This window comes from Dendrobates tinctorius, unplaced genomic scaffold, assembly GCF_039654945.1.
Source record: "Dendrobates tinctorius isolate UK_male_01 unplaced genomic scaffold, ASM3965494v1 ptg000264l, whole genome shotgun sequence".
Classification (NCBI taxonomy): Eukaryota; Metazoa; Chordata; class Amphibia; order Anura; family Dendrobatidae; genus Dendrobates; species Dendrobates tinctorius.
Window position 1 is genome coordinate 389,282 of NW_027361931.1, and position 21,430 is coordinate 410,711.

At 45.4% G+C, this 21,430-nt stretch overlaps 1 protein-coding gene across 3 annotated transcripts in view; it reads left to right on the forward strand.

The window, feature by feature from the left end:
* Positions 1-21,430, forward strand: part of CUL7 (cullin 7) — a 121,821-nt gene that overhangs the window by 81,022 nt on the left and 19,369 nt on the right. For all 3 annotated transcript variants that reach the window (XM_073558974.1, XM_073558973.1, XM_073558975.1), the window contains 2 exons: positions 1,756-2,077; positions 12,874-13,111. In XM_073558974.1, the coding sequence (XP_073415075.1) occupies positions 1,756-2,077; positions 12,874-13,111 (560 nt within the window). The remainder of the gene's footprint in view (positions 1-1,755; positions 2,078-12,873; positions 13,112-21,430) is intronic.

Here is a 21,430-nt window from a genome sequence, read left to right on the forward strand (position 1 = left end):
CACACACGGTAGGTCTAGAGGGACGCAGCTCCTCTGTCTTGGGTCCTGCTCCTGTGACCCGATTCCGTGTGTGCATCTACCTGAGGCCTGTGTCACTAACAGGTTCAGTCTTTTGTATGTTTTTTGTTGCGGCTCCTCTGTGTGTGAACAGAGGCCGCTCTGTGCACTCCGGGTGAAGTTTAACCCGTGTGCATTATACCGCCATATTGCTCGTCTGCCACCACTTAGCATCAGTTATACCACCTACTGCATGGTGGACCCCGAGCAGCGAACGCACTTTACTTTCATTTTATTTAGTGCGTTCCGCCGTTCCTAACATCCCTGTTCCCATTTGTTCTTCCCTGTCCACTCCTTAGCCTCCTCCCTATTGTTGATTGGTGCTTTTGTATGATAGAGGTTTTCTGTTATCCCTGTTTTGTCTTTGCGTCTTGTGTACCTTACATTTCTGTCCTAGGCCTCATGGGGTTGGGGGAGGGGACAGATCAGGGTTTTACAGGAGCAGAGTAAGGTTGGAGACTCGGGCCTCTCTACCTTCAAGAGTACCCCTGGGACAGGGATAGTTAGGGGAGATAAGGACAGCTTGAGGCCCTTCTTTCTTTCTGAAGACAGTCACAGCATGACACTTTGGCTCAGTGGCTGCATATGTGTGATCGGGCTCCTGAGGCTTCTATATCAGCACATCAGTGATTCCGTCAGCAACCGGATAAATGAAGGTCGGCTCTGTTTTTACCCAGGATACTAATCATCAGGACATTAATGCAGCATTTGGGAGGAGACACAGATTAGATATTAGAAAAAACTTTTTGACAGTTAGAGTGATCAATGAGTGGAACAGGCTGCCACGAGAAGTGGTGAGTTCTCCTTCAATGGAAGTCTTCAGAGGCCGGACAGACATCTGACTGGGATGATTTAGCGAATCCTGCTTTGAGCAGGGGGTTGGACCAGATGGCCCAGGAGGTCCCTTCCAACTCTACGATTCTATGATTCATTTACTAGAGAACTACTCTGACACTGTGCACATTATGTAGGCACTAATTATTTCTATACATTTTAGCTATTAGTCTTTTTGTGGATCAATGAATTAATTACTAAAATACAGCTCTGGCAAAAATTAAGAGACCTTCACATCAATTCCCTGCCATGGCCGCCCAATCTCCAGACCTGAACCCCACTGAAAACCTCTGGAATGTCATCAGGAGGAAGATGGAGAGTCACAAGCCATCAGACAAAGAAGAACTGCTGACATGTGTACCAGGAGCGGCATAAGGTCACCCAAAAGCCGTGTGAGAGACGTGGGAAGCAGCCAAGACGCAGGAAAGCTGTGATTAACAATCATGGGGATCCCACAAAATACTGATCTCTGAACTCTTCCTGAGGTAAAACATTAGTATTGTGGTTTCTAAATGATTATGACCTTGTTTTCTTAGCATTATTTGAGGTCTGAAAGCACTGTGTTTTTTTGTTTTTTTTTTCTTTATTTCAACCATTTCTCCTTTTCAGAAAAAAAAAAAAATTTACTGCTTGGAAATTCGGAGACATGTCAGAAGTTTATAGAATAAAAGAACAATTTACATTTTACCCAAAAATATACAGAGAAAAATCAGAGAAACTGAACATTGTGCCGCGGTCTCTTCATTTTTGCTAGAGCTGTATAAGAAGGAATAAAAGCACCGACAGCATTTAGACAGCCTGGGTTGGATTAGCAGAGCCCCCTCCACCTCCTGTCATGACCCCATGCTTCTCCTTCTGCTGCAGGATCTTCTCGCTCTCCTTCAGATGACCGTGACTACAGGTACAGTGCGGGAGATAGTCAGGCTCCTGTGTGATTACAGTCCCAGCTGGCTCCTCAGCGACCTGCAGAACTCGCACCTCTACACCCGATTCTGTACAACTGCAGCATCTCCAAAATGTGGCAGAGCCGGAGCCCATCCTGGTGTCATGGAAGTGAGGAGCAGCCCGTCATTCCCAGCTGGCTCCCAGACTCCTGCAGAGGATGGAAAGGCTGACCTCCAGGTCATGGACACTCCGCTTCTCCTGGAAGGGCTGCACCTGTCGTCTGATGAGGAGAGCGTGGCAGGTGAGAGTCCACAGCAAGACATTGCATTATTCCTACATAGACATACAGTTGTGGCCAAAAGTATTGACACCCCTGCAATTCTGTCAGATAATTCTCAGTTTCTTCCTGAAAATGATTGCAAACACAAATTCTTTGGTATTATCTTCATTTAATTTGTCTTAAATGAAAAAACACAAAGGAGAATGAAGCAAAAAGCAAAACATTGATCATTTCACACAAAACTCCCAAAATGGGCCAGACAAAAGTATTGGCACCCTCAGCCTATACTTGGTTGCACAACCTTTAGCCAAAATAACTGCGACCAACCGCTTCCGGTAACCATCAATGAGTTTCTTACAATGCTCTGCTGGAATTTTAGACCATTCTTCTTTGGCAAACTGCTCCAGGTCCCCGATATTAGAAGGGTGCCTTCTCCAAACTGCCATTTTTAGATCTCTCCACAGGTGTTCTATGGGATTCAGGTCTGGACTCATTGCTGGCCACCTTAGAAGTCTCCAGTGCTTTCTCTCAAACCATTTTCTAGTGCTTTTTGAAGTGTGTTTTGGGTCATTGTCCTGCTGGAAGACCCATGACCTCTGAGGGAGACCCAGCTTTCTCACACTGGGCCCTACATTAAGGGGGTTTTACACTAAGCAATATCGCTAAAACGTCACTGGTTTTGTGTGTGATACTTACCAGCGACCGGCTCCCCCGCTGCTCATCGCTGATCGCGCGAGAATGTCCGGCTCCATTTCTCGTCGGGCGCTTCCTGCTGAGACTTCCTGCTGTGACGTCCAGCGACGCGTGGAGGCGGGCGGGAGGACGCACGATCGCTGTGTGTGAATGGTAAGTATCTTGCGCTGCGTCGCTGCTGCATCGCTGTGAGATCTTTCTGTATGAAAGCTCACTAGCGATCATTTAGCGATGCACCAGCGATCCTGACCGGGTCGGATCGCTGGTTGGATCGCTGGTGCATCGCTAAATGTAAAAGGGCCTTTATGCTGCAAAATTTGTTGGTAGTCTTCAGACTTCATAAAGCCATGCACACGGTCAAGCAGTCCAGTGCCAGAGGCAGCAAAGCAACCCCAAAACATCAGGGAACCTCCGCCATGTTTGACTGTAGGGACCGTGTTTTTTTCTTTGAATGCCTCTTTTTTTCTCCTGTAAACTCTATGTTGATGCCTTTGCCCAAAAAGCTCTACTTTTGTCTCATCTGACCAGAGAACATTCTTCCAAAACGTTTTAGGCATTTTCAGGTAAGTTTTGGCAAACTCCAGCCTGGCTTTTTTATGTCTCGGGGTAAGAAGTCGGGTCTTCCTGGGTCTCCTGCCATACAGTCCCTTTTCATTCAGACGCCGACGGATAGTACGGGTTGACACTGTTGTACCCTCGGACTGCAGGGCAGCTTGAACTTGTTTGGATGTTAGTGGAGGTTCTTTATCCAACATCCGCACAATCTTGCGTTGAAATCTCTTGTCAATTTTTCTTTTCCGTCCACATCTAGGGAGGTTAGCCACAGTGCCATGGGCTTTACACTTCTTGATGACTCTGCGCACGATAGACACAGGAACATTCAGGTCTTTGGAGATGGACTTGTAGCCTTGAGATTGCTCATGCTTCCTCACAATTTAGTTTCTCAAGTCCTCAGACAGTTCTTTGGTCTTCTTTCTTTTCTCCATGCTCAATGTGGTACACACAAGGACACAGGACAGAGGTTGAGCCAACTTTAATCCATGTCAACTGGCTGCAAGTGTGATTTAGTTATTGCCAACACCTGTTAGGTGCCACAGGTAAGTTACAGGTGCTGTTAATTACACAAATTAGAGAAGCATCACAGGATGTTTCCAACAGTGCCAATACTTTTGTCCACCCTCTTTTTTATGTTTGGTGTGGAGTTATATCCAATTTGGCTTTAGGACAATTCTTTTTGTGTTTTTTCATTTAAGACAAATTAAATGAAGATGATAATAATAACAAAGAATTTGGGAAAGGAAGGGAGCTGACAGCTATTATTCTTTCTTCTGCGAGGTGTCTACACCCTGAAGGAGGCTGTGACCCAAGAATATCGCTTGACCAAGGCAGAACTGAAGTCTCGAGGCCGAAACCCGACAGTTCAGTTCTGCCAGATACTTGAGGAGGCTAACAGTGGCAGCAATGGCAAAAGACATCTGCTCATATTTTTTTTTTTTTTGCAAACTGGTTGGGACTGTTTTGGGCCCCTTGTGGCATCTGTGGGAAAGGCATGTAAAATGCAGATTTCCTCACTGTCTTCATCTACATAGGGATTATATAACGTAAAAGCCATCTGACCATCATCTTGGAATTGTATTCTGGAGCGGAACTGTGATAATAAATTTGCCCCTAGTAAATTTACTGGACATGTGGGAGAGATTACAAACTGAGCAGTAACCTCGGGGAAAGGTCCCACAGGGATAAATTTGTAAAAATATATTTATTAGGTCTACCATCTACTCTGATTAAAACAGCGGCCTGTATTACAATCTCTGAAAGTGTCTGAGTCGGGCACAGCGCCAGCATTGCAGACAAGAATTAGCAGGGAGGTGCTGAGGAACAGGGTTCCCAGTCATAGGATTAGGAGCTGAAGTCTGAGGGGGGGCCAGAGTTTGCTGTGTGCTCGCAGACGTGCTGGGCGTGATTGTGGGGGCTGCTGCTGTTAGAGCAGGGGCTGTCACAGCTGCCGCTGTTGATTTATTTTTCTGTTTCCTTGCTGCTGGGTTAAATTCTTCTGAAAACTTTTTATTACTTTCAATACATAATCCAGAGTGGGATTCTCAACGTCAGGTCTAACAGACATTATCACCTCTTGCAATTCGGGTTTAAGGCCGGACATCAAAGCTGCCACAAAAAGATGTGTATGGGCTTCATTATACAGTGAGAATCCCAGATCTCTAAATACTACCATAAGACGCCCATAGAACTTCTCGGCAGTCTCCCTCTTGTTCTGTGTGACATCTGTGAGAGAGATAGCTTGGTCCGCTAATCTGTCTTGTGCCCAAACCTTTAAAGCATTGCAGAAATCAACACCACTCTCATAGGTTTCCCCATCCAGATTCATATTATACATTATGCCACTCTCAATAATTGGAAAATACCCCTCCCCAACTTTTACTCGAAGTATATGTAATAGATCTCTTTGGGGAGTGGAATAAATCTCTCGATTTGCTGCCATTTGCCTGTAGAAAGCCATGGGGGAAGTCTCTGTATTGGGTAATTGATTGCAAAGGGTGTCTATTTGGGATGGGGTGAAGGGAGTATACTCATAACCACTAGCAATATTAGACATAGCGGGGACTGAGGCTGGCGGCGGATGATAATAGGTACCGTCAGCGTCTCCCGGTCGCCTGGTACAATTATCATCTAGCAGGGAGACCTCTTCTTTCAAATCATTCTTAACTATTTGTCTGCCTGACACATCAGTCTCGATATCAGTTTCTTCTTTAATCACTTCCTCAATTCTCACACCACAGTCACTTTCTTGAACCACAATACAACCAGTCCTTGCCATAATAATAGACAATTTGTCCTTCTTCAACATAGCTGTAACAGAAACAATGAGAATTCACTTCCTCTGTTCTTCCTAACACCTTCGTCACACAATTCATGTGCCAAGCCACAAAATTCTTCTTTTCCTTCCACAGATTCTCTCATTTAGAGCTAAATATCCTTACTTCAGTTGTGCACAGATCTGGAGCGGCCGTATCAGTCTGTTCCATAGGGTCAATAATCCCCCTCTGGGATACCCAAAATTCAATGTGGTACTCAGTGAAAGGAGGAGGGCGTCTCAGACTATCCCTCCGGACACCTCTGGTTATATATATATCTATCTATATATACCTGAGTTACGTATCCTACCCAGTCTTCGATCACATCACCACGCCTGACTCTAACAGTGATCAGGATTTCAGGATATTTTGACTATAAAGAGAGCCACAATCACTGGTCAATACGGGGTGACTGTCCCTTATGAGGTACGGTTCGAGCACTGGGCCCCCAACGGGACTGCACCTCTATATGATTCCACCCAAGAATCACCCCACCACGGGGACAAACCTCAGATCCTCTTTGCAGCAACAAGCACAGGAAAACCACACCAACGATCAGTCTGAACAGTATAACTGCCAACTTACCGTGGTTGTTGTGGGGGGATGATCAGTCCCAATTTTCCAGCACCTGTGTCCGCTCCAAGGGTCCTTTGTCTTGTTGTCCTCAGGGGGCAGAGGCGTCCCTATTCGGGGGCCCCACGTTGGGCAGCCAGCTGTCAAGGTAGCTATTTAGGGAGGGCTAAATTAACCCTTCACGGTTGATCCAGTGATTTCAAAATTAATCCACAGGGCGTTACTAGCAACTTGGAATGACCACACAGAGACGGGGGTTTCTGTACGTGAGGATCGAGACAGATCACTAGCCCCCTTTATTTTAGTCACTTCTTTTATAATATTTTGCTTAATTATGCAAAGTTCTCAACTACCAATAGCATCATTTCACTTTATAAGCCAATAATATTGCAAGAAAACCGGAAACTGCATATATGTCCGTATTCAAATAGCATAGAAAGTAGTATAATGGCATATCCTTCAGAGTTCTATTCCCCCGCCTCCCTTATCTTACACCTGATGGGAACAGTCTGGTTTCATGACAGCCTGAACTTTTTCATCCCAATTACAAAAATGTATCTTACAGCAACAAAAATAGAGAAACGAAACCTTCAGAGAATGGAGAAAATGAAACTTCAGCTCTGATTTTAGTTTTAACCCTTCAGAGCAGCAGCCCCCCCTCTCTCTGCTTCTGTGAAATTCTGTCCTCTCCCCCCTCCCTCAGAACATGGTCACTATTACTGCATCTAGCCAGTTAAGTCCGGTCTTTCTGAAGCAAGATTCCCTTTGTCTATCCCAGGTCGAATTTAATAACAATAAATATATGTGTATACCAATGGCGCTCAAGCGTACACCCACAGAACACAAAGCAGCAAGTAATAAGACAACACACCACTCAAGTTGTCTCCATAAAATAATAATAATAAATAAACCTGATAGAAACTTGCGCTAATTAAATGTGTCTTGGTTAAATAAAGATATCTTCTGAAGAAATCTATTACCTTTACTGAAGCTAAAAACTGGCGACGCAGGGAAAAAGGTCTTCAGAATGCAGGGTGGATTTCCAGGTCCTTTCCCAATAATACTCCCCGACACAGGTATATAAAAACTTACTGGAGCTAAAGGGTGCTACCTCCTAGCATGCCGCCGTCCCGGCCGGTGACTGGCGCGCAGCTGGAGGTGTATATCGGCAGGCTGTAAGAGTACCAGCCGCCGCTTGCAAAAGCAGGCCTGCAAGGTCCAAAAAAGCTGAAGGACCTTGCGTGACGTCACAGTCACGTGATAGATCACGTGACAGGCAAGAAAGCCCTATGGGGCGCTGATGGGGCCAGAAAGCAATGGCAAATCCTACGTGTTGTGGAATTCACTGATTCTTTCTTCTTCTGACAGACAGGAAAATAATATTTAAAGGATCTGTATAATTAAAGCTACGCATGGCAGCGTTTTGCAGCTTCCAGGGTCTTCAGAAACCGGAGAAATAGTTTCTGTGCCCCAGTAGCTAGCAGACATGACATATTTGGTCTCAAAAGAAAGATAATTTCATAAGAGAAAATATAATGCCCCTGTCATCACTCTGTGAGCCCCCCAGCCAGAGATATGGCAAGTAGAAGTTTTTAATAACTTTTCAAAAGGTCAGCAAGGGAGAAGTCCCTAAGTTTATTGGCAAACTATAAAACCGGAACTGCCATTTTGTAGGGTGTTCAGACCTGGGGAAGACAGCTAACATCCATGCTGTGGACTGAATGTTTTCTTTGGGAACTCCTCTCCCCTCATCAACACGTCATACCTGTGAATGAGATGTAGTAAGTTTCATATTTTAATGCCTTTTATAGCTGGCTGTATATACTGTATTTTCTCTCCTTTTGTAACATCTTTTATACTTTTGTAAACACTACCTATATTTTCTGGAGTAAACCTATAAATTTACTAGTTTTGTTTTCCTTGCTCTATAATCGAACCGACACGTACTCTGCGCCAAATCACGCTACCTGTGGGTTGGTTCCTGACCCAATATTAGCGTTAGTATCAAACGAAGAACTGGTGGCAGCATAGCGTTCCTGGTGGTATTGGTAACCCCTGGCAGTGACGGATCAGAGATTTCTGTGTGTATTCCCAGCCTGGGACTGGTGATATACATACCGCCCTCACCGCAGAGTGCCCAATAGCCAACATGCGACAAGGCAGCCTTTCTGTTGACTTCTTATCCTAGGTGCAGTTCCCGGACTGACCTGAGGTTCAGGGGGTGCCAGAGAGCTGCAAGCTCCTTGCCGGAACTGAAAATGGAAACAAAAAGTTTCTGGGTCATATATATATATATATATATATATATATATATATATATAATTAACAATTTGTGACACCTTTTTCTCCTCCTGTTCATTGCCTCTTTTTCCTCCTCCTGTATATCACCCTTTTCTCCTCCTGTTTTTCGCCTCTTTCGCCTCCTGTTTATCGCCTCTTTCTCCTCATCCTGTTTATCGCCTTTTTTTCTCCTCCTGTTTATTGCTTCTTTCTCCTCGTCCTGTTTATCGTCCCTTTCTCCTCCTCCTGTTTATCACCACTTTCCCCTCCTCATCACCACATTCTCCTCCTGTTTGCTTCTTTCTCCCCACTTCATCGCCTCTTTCTCTTTCTCCTGTTCTTTGTCTTTCTCCTTTTCTTTGCATTTCTCCTACTGTTCATGACCCCTTCCTCTTCTTTCTCCTTCTGTTCATGACCCCTTCCTCCTCTTTCTCCTCCTGTCCATAACCCCTTCCTCCTCTCTTGTTTTGCCTCCTCTTTCTCCTCCTGTTTATTACCTCTTTTTCCTCCTGTTTATCGCTTTTTTATCCTCCTCCTGTTTATCGCCTCTTTCTCCTCCTGTTTATTGCCTCTTTCTCCTCGTCCTGTTTATCGCCTTTTTCTCCTCCTCCTGTTTATTGCCTTTCTCCTCCTTCTGTTTATTGCCACTTTCTCCTCCTTTTTATCATTTTCTCCTCTTTATCACCACTTTCTCCTCCTGTTTGCTTCTTTCTCCTCCTCTGCATCGCCTCTTTCTCCTCCTGTTCTTTACCTTTCTCCTTTTATTTGCTTTTCTCCTGCTGTTCATGACCCCTTCCTCCTCTTTCTCCTTCTGTTCATGACAACTTCCTCCTCTTTCTCCTCCTGTCTGTAACCCCTTCCTCTTTTTCATTCTCCTGTTCTGGCTCCTCTTTCTCCTCCTGTTTATCGACTGTTTTTCCTCCTCCTGTTTATCGCCTCTTTCTCCTCCTCTTGTTCATCACCTTTTTTCCTCCTACTGTTTATCGCCCCTTTTTCCTCCTCTTCATCACCTCTTTCTCCTCATCACCTCTTTCTCCTCCTGTTAAACTTTTCTTTCTCCCCTGTTGAAAGCCTCTTTTTTCTCCTCACCTCTTACTCCTCCTCTTCATCATTGTCTTTCTCCTCCTCATCATTGCCTCATTCTCCTCCTCTTCATCACCTTTTCCTCTTCATTGCTTCTTTCTCCTTCTCTTCATCATCTTTCTCCTCCTCTTCATTGCCTCTTTCTCCTCTTCGCCTCTTTCTCTGCCTCTTTCTCCTCCTCTTCATCGCCTTTTTCTCTTCCTCGACTTTCTATTCCTCGTAATCGCCTTTCTCCTACTCTTCATTGCCTTTCTCCTCTTTATAATTTTTTTCCTTCTCTTCATCGCCTCTTTCTCCTCCTTTGCATCGCCTCTTTCTCCTCCTTTTCATCGCCTCTTTCTCCTCTTCTTAAGCTCCTTTCTCCCTGTTCATCACCTCTTTGTTCTCGTCGCCTTTTTTTCCTCCTCTTCATCCTCTTTCTCCTCCTCTTTATCACCTCTTTCTCCTCTTCTTCATCACCTCTTTCTCCTCTTCATCTTTTTATCCTCCTCTTCATCACCACTTTCTCCCCTGTTCAAAGCCTATTTCTTCTCCTCACCTCTTACTCCTCCTCTCATCATCGTCTTTCTCCTCCTCTTCATTGCCTCTTTCTCCTCCTCTTCATCGCCTTTTCCTCTTCATTGTCTTTTTCCTCCTCTTCATCGCCTTTTCCTCTTCATCACGTTTTTCTCCTCCTTGTCTTTCTCTTCTTTGCTTCTTTATCCTCCTCTTCATCGCCTCTTTCTCCTGCTGTTCATTGTCTTTATCCTCATCATCTTTTTCCTTTTCTTCAACTCCTCTTTCTCCCCCTTTTCATTGCCTATTTCACCTCCTCGTCATTGCCTCTTTCTCCTCCTCATCGCCTTTCTCCTCCTCTTCATCGCCTCTTTCTCCTCCTCTTCATTGTCTTTCTCTTCCTCTTCTTTGCCTTTTTCTCCTCCTCTTCATTGCATCTTTCTCCCCCTCTTCATCAACTCTTTTTCCTCCTCTTCATCGCCTTCTTTATCCTTCTCTTCATCACCTCTTTATCCTTCTCTTCATCACCACTCTCTGCTCTTGTTCAACTTCTCTTTCTCCCCTGTTCAAAGACTCTTCCTTCTCCTCACCTTTTACGCCTCTTCATTACCTCTTTCTCCTCCTCTTCGCCTTTTTCTTCACCTCTTACTCCTCCTCTTCATTGCATTTTTCTCCTCCTCGCCTTTCTCTTCTTTACCTCTTTCTCCTCTTCATAGCCTATTTCTCCTCTTAATCATCTTTTTCCTTCCCTTCATCACCTCTCCTCTTTCTCCTCCTTTTCATCACCTCTTTCTCCTCCTCTAATCACCTCCTTCCTTGTTCGTCACCTCTTTCTCCTCCTCCTGTTTATCGCCTCTTTCTCCTCCTGTTTATTGCCACTTTCTCCTCCTCTTCATTGCCTCTGTCTCCTTCTCCTCCTCACCTTTTTCTCTTCTTCCTCACATCTTTCTCCTTTACTTCCTCGTCTCTTCTTTCTCCTCCTGTGCATCGCCTCTTTTTCCTTCTGTTCATCACCTCTTTCTCCTTCTCCTTTTCTTTGCCTTTTTCCATCTCCTCTTCTTTGCCTCTAGCTCCTTTTGTTCATGACCCCTTCCTCCTCTTTCTCGTTCTGTCCATGATCACTTCCTCCTCTTTCTCCTTCTCCTGTTCATGGCCTCTACCTCCTCTTTCTGCTTCTCCCGTTTATTGCTTCTTTCTCTTCCTGTATATCTCCTGTTTTTCTTCCTCCTGTTTGTTGCCTCTTTCTCCTGCTGTTCATCCCCTTTCTCCTCCTCTTCATCATCTTTCTCTCCTTCTTCATTGCAACTCTCTCCTCCTCTTCATCGCCTTTTTCCTCCACATGTCTTTCTCCTCTACTTCCTCGCCTCTTTCTTCTGTTCATCGCCTCTTTCTCCTCCTGTTCATCATCTATTTTTCATCCTGTTCATCGCCTTTCTCCTTCTCCTGTTCTTTGCCTTTCTCCTCCTTTTCTTTGCCTCTTTCTCTATCTGTGACCCCTTCCTCCTCTTTCTCCTTCCATTCATGACCCCTTCCTCCTCTTTCTCCTCTTGTTTATAACCTCTTCCTTTTCTTACTCCCTCTCCTGTTTTTCCTCCTCTTTCTCCTTCCAACTGTTTATGGTCTTCTTCTTTCTGCTTCTCCTGTTATTCAACTTTTCTCCTCTTATTCATGGTCTCTTTCTCCTCCTGTTTATCTTCCCTTTTTCCTCCTGTTTATTGCCTTTCTCCTCCACTTCATCGCCTCTTTCTCCTCCTCTTCATCTACTCTTTCTCTTCCTCTTCATTGCCTCTTTCTCCTCTTTGTCACCTCTTTCTCCTCCTCTTCATCGCCTCTTTCTCCTCTTCTTCAGCTCCTTTCTCCCCTGTTCATCACCTTTTTTCGTCCTCTTCGTCATTCTCCTCCTCTTCGTCTCTTTCTCCTGCTCTTCATCGTTTCTTTCTCTTCGCCTTTCTCCTCCTCTTTCTCTGCCTTTTTCTTGCCTCTTTCTCCTGCTGTTCATCATCTTTCTCCTCCCCTTCATCATCTTTTTCCTCCTATTTATTGTCTTTCTCTTCTTCATATCCTCTTTTTCTCCTCTTCATCGCCTCTTTCTCCTCCTCTTCATTGCCTCTTTCTCTTCCTTTTCATCCAGACTTTCTTCTATTCATCATCTTTCTCCTCATGTTTATCGCATTTTCCCCTTTTCTTGTCCGTCTTTCTCCTCCTTCTGTTTTTCATCTTTCTCATTCTCCTGTTAATTGCCTCCTTCCTCGTTCGTCACCTCTTTCTTCTCATCCTGTTTGTCGCCTCATTCTCCTCCTCCTCCCGTTCGTGGCCTTGTTCTGCTCCTCCTCTTCCCATTCATTACCTTGTTGTCCTCTTCCCATTCATCGCCTCGTTGTTCTCCTCGTTGTTCTCCTCGTCTCGTTCATCGCTTCGTTGTCCTCCTTCCCCCATTCGTCGCCTCGTTGTCCTCCCATTCGTCGCCTCGATGTCCTCGTCTTGTTTTTTCGCCTTGTTGTCCTTTTTACCCTGTTCGTCGCCTTGTTGTCCACCTCCCGTTCCTCACCTCTTTCTCCTCCTAGTGTTCATAATGTCTTTCTCCTCTTCCCGTTCGTCGCTTTGCTCTCCTCCTCCTGTTCGTTGCCTCGCTCTCCTCCTCCTCCTGTTCGTCGCCTCGCTCTCCTCCTCCTGTTCGTCGCCTCGCTCTCCTCCTCCTCCTGTTCGTCGCCTCGCTCTCCTCCTCTTCCTCTCGCTCGTCCTCCTCTTCCTCTCGTTCTCCTCCTGTGCCTCCTCTCGTGCCCCTTGGATACTTAGGCTCTGTTGTGTTGGTGCCTCTTTCAGAGATTGGCCCAGTCTTGCCTCTTCAAGACATGGATGTGGCGTCTCTGCTCCACAGTCTGAAGGACGTGCGTCTGTGCCGGGAGTTGCTGCCGTCGCTGGAGCGCTGTGTCTGTGGTGACGCCTCCTCTCTGCCTTGTGATGTCTCCCAACTCCTCACAGACACCGACTTCTTCCTGCAGCTTCTCTCCAGCATTGAGCAGCTTCGAAGCGAGAAGCAGTTGCAGCTCTGTGTGTACAGGTACTGTGACTCCAAAGATGCAAGCTGAGTCCCTGTGTGGTCCGTGGAGGTGAAACGGAGTCCCGTGTAGTGCTCTTGAGGCTATCTGGGGCCCGTGTTGTGCAGTGGAGGTGAGCTGTGGTGCAGTGGAGGCGAGCCAGAATCCCGTGCGGTGCTCTGGAGGCGATCTGGGGCCTTATGGTGCAAGGTTGGGGGTGATGGCCATGTGTGTTATGGAGGGAGGTTGGGACCCCACATGTTATCGTGGAGGGGAGGCCATGAGTCTGTATATGGAGGACCTTGTGCAAGGTTCAGCAGATGGGTGTGCATCTTTATACAGTTGCATAGCTCCCAACCGTCCAAATCGGGACAGTCCCATTTTTGATTGCCTGTCCTGCTGTGCCGGGCGGGAGCTTATTTTTCCCACATTGCACTGAGCCGCCATACCCCCCATGCACTGACCCCATCCTCGCCCACCCAGAGAGACCAACTGGCCACCGCAGCCCCTCACTGATGAATCCCAGCAATGACATCACTGGGCTGTTCTGTGTGCACAGGACCTGTGATGAGGTCACAGGAGGGGAGGAGTCAGGGGTCACATGATCAGGAGCCTCGGTGTGTGCAGAACTCTGCTGTGCTGGTTGTCATGTTGCTGGATGAGGGAAAGTTTGTGTGGAGTCAGGAGGGGTTTACAGGGTGGATGTAGCAGAGCTATGTGTATGAGGTGTACGGAGCGGAGCCGCGTGTGTACGAGGTGGACGGAGCGAAGCCGCATGTGTACGAGGTGTACGGAACAGAGCCCTGTGTGTACAAAGTGTACGGAGCGGAGCCATATGTTTACGGAGTCATGTGTGTACGAGGTGTATGGAGCGCAGCCGTGTGTACGAGGTGTACGGAGCGGAGATGTGTACGAGATATACGGAGCAGAGCCGCATGTGAACAGGGTGTACGGAGCGGAACCGCCTGTGTTATGAATGGGAAACCGAGGAGGAAAAAAAGACAAGCTAAGTCTCATGAAACCAGAGAAGTTGGTAACTATGCAGATTGCAGTTCCCTGAACTTACCCGCACAACTAGCAGCAGTCGTGGAGCGTTCCTACGTTGGTCCTAGATGCCTCGTCACAACCGGAGAACTACATAAGCCTAAAGCAGGAAAAGAGGAAAACTAACTGCCCCAGAGCAGACCCCAAAGGAAAGACAGCCCCCACATGTATTGACGGTGAAACAAGATGAAATTACAAACAAAGGCAGAAAAATAGGCTGAGCAAACGATGGGGCCCGGCTAACTAAAAAGGACAGGAAAAGAAAGACACGGTCTGCAATCTGCCAAAAACAACCTACAAAAATATTGTCCAACACTACTGATAGCAAAATTAACCCTGAAGTCACTAGACTTCTAAACCTATATCAGCACTCTGAAATATTCTGAGACAGAGCAAAAAAAGAGGCCAATCTAATAAGGGACAAAAAGCAGATTGGCAAATACTGATTAATAGGAGTGGAATTTCAGCATAACCCCAGCAGGGGCAGGCTGATTACAGAAAAAGCTGAATTGACCAACAAGCACAAGTGTGAACATTAGCAAAAAACAAACTTAACTTGAGAAGACTGGAAGAGAGCTGAAGTCCAGGACCTGAGAAGCAGAATGAATCACCAGCACCTGGATAGGGCGTCGGCTGTCTTATATCCAGTCTGATACTCCAGAGATCCAATCGTTATCTTCCTCATCAGGTGGCAGATCACTACCACTTAAACCAACCGCACTACCTCCTGTCACCACCAGAGGGAGAACGGAAGGGGAACTCTCAACTGGTGGAGCAGAAAACGAGTTCATGACAGTACCCCCCCCTTGAGGAGGGGTCACCGAACACTCATCCATGCCACCAGGCCGATCAGGATGGGCCCGGTGAAAAGCACGAACCAATTTATTGGCATGAATATCAGAGGCAGAGACCCAAGAATTATCCTCCTGGCCATAACCCTTCCATTTGACCAAATACTGGAGTCTCCGTCTAACCAAACGAGAATCCAATATTTTCTCTACCTCATATTCCACATTGCCTTTAACCAATACAGGATCAGGAGGTGCCGCCACAGGAGCTACTGGCTCAACAAACCTCTTCAATAGTGACTTGTGAAATACGTTATGGATTTTGAACGTAACTGGAAGAGCCAATCGAAAAGAAACAGGATTAAGAATTTCCAAAATCTTATAAGGTCCAATAAATCTTGGCTTAAACTTTGGAGATGCAACCTTCATAGGAATATTCTTAGACGACAGCCAAACCATATCACCCACTTTAAACCGGGGACCAATGGTCCTACGCCGGTTGGAAAAGCGCTGGGCCTTTTCCTGAGAGAGTGACAACTTATCCACCACTTGGTCCCATATCTGCTGCATTCTCACAACCACAGTGTCCACACCTGGACAGGACGAAGATTCCACTTGCCCTGAAGAGAATCGAGGATGAAACCCAAAATTACAGAAAAAGGGTGACATCAGAGTGGCAGAACTAGCCCCTATTGTTTAGCGCAAATTCGGCCAAAGGCAAAAATGAGACCCAATCATCTTGATCAGCAGATATAAAACATCTTAAATAAGACTTCAGGGTCTGGTTTGTTCTCTCAGTCTGCCCATTGGTCTGGGGATGAAACGCGGAGGAGAAGGATAACTGAATTCTCAGATTGGAACAAAAGGCTTTCCAGAATCTGGAAACAAACTGGACCCCTCTGTCGGACACAATGTTTTCAGGAATCCCGTGTAACTGAACCACCTGTTGTAAAAACAAGGGCACCAACTCAGCGGAAGATGGCAACTTTGGGAGTGGTACAAGATGGACCATCTTCGAAAATCTATCACAAATCACCCAGATAACAGTCATTCTCTGAGAGACTGGAAGATCAGAAATAAAATCCATTGAGATATGGGTCCATGGCCTCTTGGGCACCTGCAGGGGCATCAGCAACCCACTAGAATGAGAACAGGGTTTAGACCGAGAACAAGTCCCACAGGACTGTACAAAATTCCTGACATCACGAGATAAGGCAGGCCACCAAAACGACCAACTCACCAAATCTCTGGTACCAAAAATACCCGGATGACCAGCCAATGCGGAGCAATGGACTTCAGACATCACTCTCTTTCTCCACTGGTCAGAAACATACAATCTTCCCATAGGGCATCGCTCAGGTTTATCCTCCTGAAATTCCTCCAGAGCGCGTCTCAAATCGAGGGGAAATGGCAGAAAGAACTACCCCCTCGCCTAGGATAGTAGTAGGCTCAGTCACATTAAGAGAATCAGCAAAGAAACTCCTAGAAAGGGCGTCTACCTTAACATTCTTAATGCCCGGAAGAAACGAGACCACAAAATTAAAACGCGTGAAAAACAAAGCCCATCTAGCCTGTCTAGGATTCAAGCGTTTGGCCGACTCCAGATAAATCAGATTCTTGTGATCGGTGAGGACTACAAATTGATGTCTAGCTCCCTCCAACCAATGTCTCCACTCCTCAAATGCCCATTTCATGGCCAACAATTCCCGATTCCCCACGTCATAGTTGCGTTCACATGGGGAAAAGAAGGCGTAGGGATTCATCTTAGAAGTCACAGGGTCTTTTTGGGACAACACAGCTCCTGCACCAATCTCAGAAGCGTCCACCTCCACTTAAAATGGAAGTGAGACATCAGGTTGCTGGAAAACTGGAGCTGAAGTAAATCTCCGCTTAAGCTCCTGAAATGCTGAGATAGCCTCAGGAGACCAATTCAGCACATCAGCGCCCTTCTTGGTCAGATCAGTCAGTGGTTTGACAATACCAGAAAAATTACATATAAATTTATGATAGAAATTAGCAAAACCCAAAAACTTCTGGAGGGCCTTAAAAGAAGTAGGCTGAACCCAATCATAGATGGCCTGTACCTTTGCCGGATCCATTTCAATAGTCGATCGAGACAAGATAAATCCCAAAAATGAAATCCTCTGTACACCAAAAAGGCACTTCGATCCCTTAACAAACAGGGAATTCTCCCTCAAAATCCGGAACACAGTCCAGACGTGTTCCACATGGGAATCCTAATCACTAGAAAAGATCAAAATATCATCCAGATAGATGATCAAAAACTTATCCACAAGGTCATGGAAAATATCATTCATAAAGGACTGGAAGACAGAAGGGGCATTAGTGAGCCCAAAAGGCATCACCAGGTACTCAAAATGTCCCTCCGAAGTATTAAACGCAGTCTTCCATTCATCACTGTGCTTGATGCAAATAAGATTATACGCCCCCCTGAGGTCAAGCTTAGTAAACCAGCAGGCACTCTTAACTCTGGAGAAAAAATCAGACATCAGAGGTAACGGGTACTGATATTTAACCGTCATCTTGTTAAGGGAACGATAATCAATACACGGTCTTATTGAACCGTCTTTCTTGGCCACAAAAAAAAAAACAGGACCTAATGGTGACGAGGATGGTCTAATATGACCCTTCTCCAACGACTCTTTAATATAGGATCGCATCTATGATTCTATGATTCTATGTTCGGGTACCGATAAGTTGAAAAGCCGACCCTTGGGAAATTTACACCCAGGCATCAACTCAATTGCACAGTCATAACTCCTATGAGGAGGCAAAGACGCAGACTTACTCTCACTAAATACATCAGAGAAATCAGCTAGATAATCAGGAATATCATGAGACTGAGGAGAGGTGGAGAAAACAGGAGTATCCCTAAGCACACTGACAACCCCAACTCACCACAGACACAGATTTCCAATCCAAAACTGGGTTATGAGTTTGCAACCAAGGAAAACCCAGAACAATAGTGTCATGCAAATTATGCAGCACCAAAAATTTACAATTTTCTTGGTGGTCTGGGGCAACTCGCATTGTCACCTGGGTCCAAATTTGAGGTTTATTCTCCGCCAAAGGAGTAGCATCAATACCCCTCAAAGGAATAGGCGTCTGCAGAGGTGTCATAGGAAAGCCACAAAGTTTAGCAAAGTCCAAATCCATCAGATTCAACTCTGCTCCTGAATCCACAATAGCCTTAGTGGAAAACGTGGATAAGGAGCAGATCAGAGTAATTGCCAAAAGAAACTTAGGTTGTATACTGCCCACAGCAAATGTGTGTGCAAAACGTTTCTCTCGTTTAGGGCAGACAGAAATAGTATGAGAGGCGTCTCCACAGAAAAAACACAGCTTATTACGCCTTCTAAACTCCTGACGTTGCTCCTAGACAAAACCCCATCACATTGCATTGGTTCAGACATTTGTTCAAAAGGTGGCAGCGCCTCCCGTGTAGTTTTATGTTCATGTAAACGCCAATCAACTTGAATGGCTAATGACATAGAGTCATCCAGACCAGAGGGAACAGGAAATCCCACCATAACATCTTTTACGGTCTCTGACAAACCTTTCCGAAAGAGAGCTGCCAATGCACAATCATTCCTTGTAGGAAGGACCGCCCACTTTTGGAATTTTTGACAGTATAACTCTGCAGAATCCTGACCCTGGTCTAATGCCAACAGGGTTCTCTTAGCTTGATCAACGGCATTAGGTTCATCATACAACAACCCCAAGACCTGAAAAAATGTATCCACATTAGTCAGAATAGGATTTTGAGGTGTCAGAGAAAAAGCTCAATCCTGGGGATCGCCGCGCAGCAAGGAGATGACAATTTTAACCTGCTGCACAGAGCTCCCCGATGACTTAGGCTTCAAGGCAAAAAATAATTTACAATTATTCTTAAAATTCAGAAATTTAGACCAATCCCCAGAAAACACATCAGGAGTAGGAATCTTGGGTTCAGCAGCATGTGACTGAATAAGGTAGGTGGAAATTCCCTGTACTTCAGCAGGAAGTTGCTCCACACGATCAGACAGTTGCTTAATCTCCATTAGGAAAAAAATCCTCCTACGGCCCCAGAGAAAAAGAGGAAAAAATACATAATAATAAAAAAAAAAATTCTGACACTTTTTTTTTTCTTTCTTTCCTGCTTTTGAGTACCCTAGAATCTGCGGTATGGCTGGTGATTCTGTTATGAATGGTAAACCGAGGAGGAAAAAAAGACAACAAGCTAAGTCTCAGAAAACCAGAGAAGTTGGTAACTATGCAGATTGCAGATCCCTGATCTTACCCGCACAACTAGCAGCAGTCTTGGAGCGTTCCTACATTGGTCCTAGACGCCTAGTCACAACCGGAGAACTACATAAGCCTAAAGCAGGAAAAGAGGAAAACTAACTGCCCCAGAGCAGACCCCAAAGGAAAGACAGCCCCCCACATGTATTGACGGTGAAACAAGATGAAAACACAAACACAGGCAGGAAAATAGGCTGAGCAAACGATGGGGCCCAAACTAACTAGAAAGGACAGGAAAGGAAAGCCACTGTCTGCAATCTGCCAAAAAAACCTACAAAAATATTGTCCAACACTTCTGATAGCAAAATTAACCCTGAAGTCACTAGACTTCTAAACCTATATCAGCACTCTAAAATATTCTGAGACAGAGGAAAAAAGAGACCAATCTAATAAGGGACAAAAAGCAGATTGGGAAATACTGATTAATAGGAGTGGAATTTCAGCATAGCCCCAGCAGGGGCAGGCTGATTACACAAAAAGCTGAATTGACCAACAAGCGCAAGTGTGAACATTAGCAAAAAACAAACTTAACTTGAGAAGACTGGAAGAGAGCTGAAGTCCAGGACCTGAGAAGCAGACTGAATCACCAGCACCCGGATAGGGCGTCGGTTGTCTTATATCCAGTCTGATACTCCAGAGATCCAATCGTTATCTTCCTCATCAGGTGGCAGATCACTACCACTTAAACCAACCGCACTACCTCCTGTCACCACCAGAGGGAGAACGGAAGGGGAACTCTCAACTGGTGGAGCAGAAAATGAGTTCATGACACGCGTGTGTTCGAGGTTTACTGTACTGAGTGGAGCCGTGTGTGTGAGGTGTACAGAGCGGAGCCGTGTGTGTACGAGGCATACAAAATGGAACCGTGTGTGTATGAGGTATCCCGGATCCAGCAGAACAGTCCCGATTTTGAGAGTCTGCCCCACTGCCCCGGGCAGGAGCTTACTTTTCCCGCGGACACAGGCATACATGGCGGAGTCCCGAAGTGCACTTTAAAATTCGCACGTGACATTCCACCGGAAGTGATGTGCTACAAGCTGACCGGAAATGAGGTAATTTCGGGAGGAGATTGTGACGGAACCATGGAGGCACTTCAGGGAATGCTTGAGATCCATCACCATGTCCTCCTCCGATAACGCGGACAGCGGGATTGCCTTGGACTCGGGGGTGTCGGCCATGTGAGCGGATCATGATATGTCCTGCATCGGGAGGCTCAGGTGGGCACTACAATGGGAGCCGAGCTGCTATAGTATCTTATATAGAATCTTTCTTTCTCTCTCTATTTCTTTCTTTCACTCTCTAATCTTTCTTTTTTTCTTTCTCTCTCTGTTCTTTCTTTCCTCTCTTTCTCTCTCTTCTTTTTTTCTTTCATTCTTTCTCTATGTTCTTTCTTTCCCCTCTTCCTTTCTCTCTCCGTTCTTTCTTTCTTTCCCCTCTTTCTCTAATCTTTTTCTTTCTGTTTTTTTCCTCTCTTTCTCTCTCTTCTTTCTTTCTTTCTTTCTTTCATTCTTTCTTTCTCTGTTCTTTCTTTCTTTCCCCTATTCCTTTCTCGCTCTCTCTGTTCTTTCTTTCCTCTCTTTCTCTTTCTATTTTTTTTCTTTCTCTCTGTTTTTTCTTTCCCCTCTTCCTTTCTCGCTCTCTGTTCTTTCTTTCTTTCCTCTCTTTCTCTCTCTTCTTTCTTTCTATTTTTTTTCTCTCCTTTCTTTCTTTCCCCTCTTCTCTCTCTCTGTTCTTTCTTTCCCCTCTTTATTTCTCTCTCTAATCTTTCTCTCTGTTCTTTCTTTCCCCTCTTTCTTTCTCTGTTCTTTCTTTTTTTCTCTCTATCTTTCTGTTCTTTCTTTCTTTCTCTCTTTATTCTTTCTTTCCCCTCTTTCATTCTCTCTCCCTCTCTGTTCTTTCTTTCTTTCCCTTTTTTTCTCTGTTATTTTTTTCTGTCCCCTCTTTCTCTCTCTGCTCTTTCTTTCTCTGTTTCTTTTTTCTTTCTTTCCCCTCTTTCATTCTCTCTCCCTCTCTGTTCTCTTTCCCTTTTTTTTCTCTCTGTTATTTTTTTTCTGTCCCCTCTTTCTCTCTCTGCTCTTTCTTTCTGTTTCTTTTTTCTTTCTTTCCCCTCTTTCTTTCTCTCTGTCCCCCTCTTTCTTTCTATCTTTCCTTTCTTTCTCTCTGTTTTTCTTTCTTTCCTCTCTTTCTTTCTCTCTGTTCCTTCTTTCC